Source organism: Arachis stenosperma, chromosome 9, assembly GCF_014773155.1.
Source record: "Arachis stenosperma cultivar V10309 chromosome 9, arast.V10309.gnm1.PFL2, whole genome shotgun sequence".
Taxonomy (NCBI): domain Eukaryota; kingdom Viridiplantae; phylum Streptophyta; class Magnoliopsida; order Fabales; family Fabaceae; genus Arachis; species Arachis stenosperma.
Window position 1 is genome coordinate 145,750,646 of NC_080385.1, and position 6,598 is coordinate 145,757,243.

General features: G+C 26.8%; 1 protein-coding gene across 1 annotated transcript; it reads right to left on the bottom strand.

Moving 5' to 3' along the window:
• Positions 1-3,258: 3,258 nt before the first annotated feature.
• Positions 3,259-4,995, bottom strand: LOC130951031 (probable glutathione S-transferase). The gene is made up of 2 exons (XM_057879645.1): positions 4,623-4,995; positions 3,259-3,808 (listed from the first exon to the last, which is right to left on the bottom strand). The coding sequence occupies exons 1-2, from the start codon at positions 4,929-4,931 to the stop codon at positions 3,446-3,448; spliced, it is 672 nt and encodes a 223-aa protein (XP_057735628.1). The 5' UTR covers positions 4,932-4,995; the 3' UTR covers positions 3,259-3,445.
• Between the last annotated feature and the right edge of the window lie 1,603 nt (positions 4,996-6,598).

A 6,598-nucleotide genomic window follows, 5' to 3' on the forward strand; every position in this document is an offset into this window, starting at 1 on the left:
TAGCCCATTAAGAGTCTTGTTTTTCACCTTGATACATTCATTTTTGTTTGAGTCTTCTTAGCATAGAAAAAAAATTTATAATATGAGAGATAATTTAAAAAGTCTACGAATAAAAAGTCATAAACTAAGAAGAAAAACTAATTTAGTTTTAGATTAAGTTTGTCTTATTTTTGTTTGGTCTTGGCATTTTGGTTTGGTCTTGACATTTGTTTGTGAAGCATGGAATTGTTGCTTCATTTGTCTTGGCGTAGAACTGTTTTTGGTTTAATTTGTAGTCTTGGTCTTGGTATTGGTGATTATAATCTTAAAAATTGAATATAGTGAAATTCTACCATTACTGTGGTAGAGACTGGACAGAGATCTCATTGCATTTCGAGGTTGAACTAGGATACATGCTGGTGTTGCTCTCTTTAATCTTTTATCTTCTGATATTGCAAGAGACTAAATCGAAAAAATCTCCTACTTGCTCTGTTACACGCTTCAAGTTTTAAAAGAGTGCCTTGATTCAAATCTTTCTTTTTCAAGCTTAACAGCTTGGAGAAAAGATCCATGGCGACCAATCAAGTCCCTTTCAGTCTAATCGAAAGTCAATTCTACCACTATTTATCCTATTTTAATAGAACCAACTATTTCTACTGGAAGGAGAGAATGATGATCCTCATTCAAGTAACAGATTATAATCTTTGAAAGATCATAATGAACAAACCTGATGTTCTAACAAAGCTTCCGAAGAACATGTCGTTTTCAAGGAAGATGGAGAATGGACATAGGATAATAAGAAAAGAGTGAAATTAAATTCTAAGATAGTGAATATGATGTATTATGCCATAAGTTTTGAAGAGTACAGAAAAATCTCCTTATATAAATCAACTAAGGAAATATGGGAGAAGTTTCAAGTAACTCATGAAGAAACAAATCACATGAGAAAAACCAAAATCGATATGCTAATGAAAGATTTTGAATTGTTTGTCATGAAAGAAGAAAAGTCCATAAATAGGATGTTTGAGAGATTTTCAATCATTATCAATAATCTCGATGTAATGAAAAACCAATTCACTGAAAAGGAGCTGGTTAAAAAAATTCTAAAAAATTTCACCAAGTAGTAGGAGACAAAAGCTACTGCTGTACAAGAAGGAAATGATCTTAACAAAATTACTTATGATGAGTTAAGAAAAAAGCTTCTAGTATGTGAGACTACTCATCATTTGAAGACAGAAAACAAAAAGAAAAGTGTTGCTCTAAAATCAAATATAGAAGTCGATTTTGATGATGAAATAGTATTTTTTGCAAAGAGGCTGAGAAAAATTCTGAGATACAAAGGCAAAAACACACAGATTCTTCACTAAAAAAAAAAAGAAGAAAACCAATAAGCTAAACTCTTACTATTGCAAAGAATCATGACACTTCAAATCAGAATGTCGATTGTTGAAACGAAAAGAATAAACCAAAAAGAAAAAGAAGAAAATTTAGATGACATCCTAAAAAAAATTTAAAAAATGACTCCTCTAAAAGTAGTGAGGAAGAACAGAGAGCACACATTTGTCTTATGATTAAGGATAAAGAATCTAATGAAAATATAAATTTTTCTGATTATATCAGTAAAGAGTTATTGATGATTTATCTCATAACTCTAGTAAACTCTTATTTAAATATACTAAATATCTTTTTTACAGCTAAATTAGATGTACATGACAATATCTCTATTATAAATTTGAGAAATAAAAATGATGTTTTGAAAAAGAAAAATGAGGTTTTAAACACTCAGAGACTTTGAAAAATTTTTTGCATCTAATCTTGTTGAAGTTGCTAAAAATAAAAGATTACATGAAATCATAAAGTCTTCAAATGATATATTAAAATTTGTCCAAGGATCAAATAGGATAAAATCTTAGTCATTCAAAGATCCATTTCACAAAAAATTGGTTTGGAATATAAAAAAGAAAGCACTACTATTTTTAAAAATCATTTCCATAAAATTTCTACTTCATATAATCAAAATAAATTTTTCACGTAATTTTACAAATTCAACAAAACAAAACAAAAATCGTGTGCTATAAATACAATAGACTTAAACATACTCATAATCAATGCTTCATTTCATTGAAAAAGTATGGAGATAAAGTTTACGTTATTGTACTGAATTATAATAATTTTAGACAGCCAAAAAAATTTACATCAAATGATATAAATTAATTTAAATATCTAAGTCTTTTTAAAATTTATGCAAGTTTGCCTAATATCTTTAAAAAAAAGATATGTGATACATAGATAATGAATACTCACTGTACATGACAAGAAATTTCACTTTTTTTTTATTAAGCTTAATGACTATCACGGTGGTTTAGTCACTTTTGGTAATAATAATAATTTTTTTTTGCAATTTTTTGTCAATAATCAATAATGTAAATAGTAACATATATTTTAAATTTTATAATTGTTAACAATAACAATAATAGTTGGATTTATTAATACAAATAAAATTTATTTTAACATTTATAAATTATAGTGTACAAAATTATTTTGCAAATTATAATGTATATGCTACAAATTATATATTATATAATATTGCATTTTAAACTTTAAAGAGTAATCCAGTGTAATAATAGAGGAGAGATATTTTTTCATAAGAAAAAAAATATTTAAAGTGAGAAAAATTATAAAATAATAAAATAAAAGATTAATCAAACTTTTATCAAAGATGAATTTTATTATTTTTTTTAAAGTTAAGAGTGAGACTCGAACTCGCAATTTTTAGGTAAGTATTGAGAGATTATGTCATTTGAACTTTAACTCGTTGAAACATAATCTTATTTTAATTTAAGAGGGATTGCACTTTTAATTTTTTATTTTACCAACTTTTTCATGTCTATCTGAACCCCATTGCTTCTATTTTGAATAACTGGTGGTGCTCTAGCATTTTGCTGATCCACCGTTGATGGCATGTGCGAATCAACGACTCAATTTGAGGAACCAAACGATTTTAACAAATTCTAACCACATTGATCGGTTCGATTACTTATTGTTTTTGACATTTAAACAAAACTGCTAGTAATAAATCCGATTCACTTAGTTTTTTTTTTTTTAATTGAATTGACCGGTTCTTATAACTATAGTCACATCAAATATAAGTTATTTTGTTATTTGTTTTTTTTTTCAAGAATGCCAAGAGCAAGCCAGAAAAAAAAAAGTTGATATTTGGTAAAATAAAGAAATTAAAGCACATATATAGAAATATTTCAAAAGATACACCAAGAAATAACAATGATACATACATAACCACTTTATTTGATATATAATATAATAAATAGAGAGAATAGTGTCACTTTAAATTGATATAATGTCATTCTAATTTGATAAAATTCTGTTATAAATATATTTTAATTTAGAAATGACATTATCAATTTGAAAAAGGGACAAAATTCACTCTATAATAAAAGATATTTTCTTAAGAATGTGCATACATTTTTTCTCTCACAAGCTTGATACAAGCTATTAATTTCTCACTATTTGGGATGTTTTCTTTAACAATTGGGGAATCCTTGAAATTACTAAACCGTGAATATAGGTGAGGGAATTTATGAGCTTCCATGACCTTCAGTTGATTCAAATCTTCTATGGTTACAAGAAATTGGATAACTGACCCCAAAGCTATGTCCACAATGTTAATATGGTCACCATTATTAAAGAACTTCTGATCAATTAGGCATTGATTATCAATAACTTTGAGATGTTCTTGGACCCTCTCTATGGCTTTTTCTCGCACTTCATCATCACTGATGATGTGGAATAGTGGCTTAACGGCAGGAATCTTCAAAAATTGAACCCAACATTATAGACAATTTTTAGGAGAGAGTAATAAAATCTAGAGTAAACTACAAATTGTCTTTAAGAATTTCGAAATTTTTTAAAAATATTTTTAATGTTAACTTTAATTTTTAAAAATGTTTCAATTATATACTTGAATATTAATATTGTTAATAGAGATATTGATGCGGCAATTATGTTTGTTTATTAATTCTTAATTTTGTTTGATTGTGAGACATATTAATCATTTTTTGATATTTTTTGGTAATTTAGAGTGGAGACAAATTAAAATATAAATTTTTGTAAATTTAGAGATTGATTTGTTTCACAATTTAAAAGTTTAATAACTAATGATTAGCAAATATAAACAAAAGATTAAAGTAACCATTCATAAAAAGTTTGGAGTTTGAACTTTTATTATAAATATTACAAGTATATATATAAACCAGGTGGGTATATATGATATCATGTTGGAAAAGTTATAAAAACATAAATGATTGCAGAGTTTTATGTAAAGATTGAACTATTCTTTTAGTTTTTATATTTTTATCAAATTTTTAATTAGATTTTTACTGTTTAAAAGTTTGTAATTATTGATCTTTATATTAGATAAAAATTTATAATTAGAACTTAATTAGTTGTGATTTTTCAAAAAAAATATATAAATTCTAAGATATTTGATAGATACAATATGATATAAATACAATAATATTAGCAGTTGATTTTTTTTTAAACAAAATCTAGTTAGAAAGGATCTAAGTAAAAGTTTGATAAAATTATGAAGACTAAGATAAAAATTAAATTTATAATAAACATACCATTTGATCAGCATATTCAACCCAAAATCTTGCTTGAGTTCTATCATAGGAATCATGAGGAACCAAAGGATTCTGTGGCCAAACCTCATCAATGTATTGAACAATAATCATAGACTCACAAATGGATTTTCCATGATGAACAAGCACTGGAGTCAACTTATACACAGGGTTGTATTCAAGAAGTTGAGGGCTCTTATTGAAGCGATCTTCTTCTATATACTCATATGTTATACCCTTCAACTTTAGGGTCAATATCACCCTCAAAGTTAAGGGGCTATACCAAAATCCATGTAGCTTCAACTCTGCCATTGTTTGATACTATGGCTTATTTGTGTTTTTCCAAAGCAAAACATGCGCTATATGTATTGTTAATTTGTTGCCTAACCATTAAGTCTTTATTAATTATAGCATTTCACATTAAAATTATATTATATGAAGCATTATTAACGTTCGAGAGAAAATTTGGCCTTATGATTTTCTCACACTTATTTATTTAGTTTTTTATATGAATAGAATATTTATTGAACCTTCGTTCTGTTTTGGCATTAAAGATATAAACGCACTCTTTACGTGTCTTTATTTGTGTACTTAAATTTTTAAATTTTGGGATAATGATGTTTGATATGATATCATTATTTTTGTGAATAATTTAAGCATTAAGACTATTAGAGGTGATTAATGTTATATAACATTATTAGCATAGACTTTTGTCTAGGTACTTGTTGGTCTTTCAAAACCTATATTTAACAAATTAAACGCGGATTAATTAGAGAGAATGAAAATGTTTTAGTCAAACATGTTTCTGGCATCCTTTTAAATAATAATAACTAATGTTTGATTTGGTATTTCTCTGTGACTTTTTTAAGTAGGAAGAAATTTTTTTTTTTTATACTTTTTAAAGTGTATATAATAGTATTATTTTATAAAATACTATAAAAATTACATACCCTCAATAAGTCATTTGTATAATATTTCTTCAAAGTTATATTCTTAGAATTTAAAAACGATCATATATAATGGAGGTAAATATTAAAAATAACAAATCTCAAGTACTACGTACTTACTTAGATCAACATACATGCATGTGAACAAATAAAAATATATATCAACCTGATTTATTATCACACAGCAAATATTAATACAATCAACCTTATTTTTATTATTATGATTGACAAATACAATCATCAACATAAGCATTTATTATTTCCAATAATACTGAAGATGAAGATGACAATGCAACTAACGAAATATAAAAATATAAAGGAAAGGACCCATCTTATTAATTAATTGGTAGTATTTGGTACGTAGGTGATTCATCAAATGGCTACATGTAGCAGGACAAGTGGTGAATGGCGGCGGTTTATTTGTCGAATTGCGGCGGTTCAAAACCGCCGCTAAACAAATTGCCAGCAAAACAACATCTACCGTGCATAAAGGTGCGGGAGTTACATTCTGCGGCGGTTACCAGTAACTGCCGGCATAACCGCTGCAAATCAGCGGTTTTGCGTCGAACACCTTAGTGGCGGTTTAGAACCGCCGCAGTTTTCTGGATGGTATTTAATGAAATTTATTTGCGGCGGTTTTAGAACCGACGCTATTTGAGACTTCGTTTTTTAAATATTTTATTCGCGGCAGGTTGAAACCGCCGCTATTCCGACTTTTTTTATTTTGAGTAATTTTACAAACCTGGCCCTTTTTTTCCTAAACTAATTTTAATTTAAAGAATCTTAACGTTACTTAATTTTTGTTATTTTTTATATTTTATATATTTTTTCCATCTTTTTTAATTAAAGAATATTAAACTTTTTTTATAAAATGTTGCACTATGAAAAAAAAAACTCATTAATATTTAACTGTGAAGCAATCTAACATGTCTATTCTAATAATGTCAATAACGTATTTCAATAGTCATCCAAAAAGATAAAGTACTTGGCTAATAATTAATGCTCCATATTTAGCATAAACAAAACATGTAT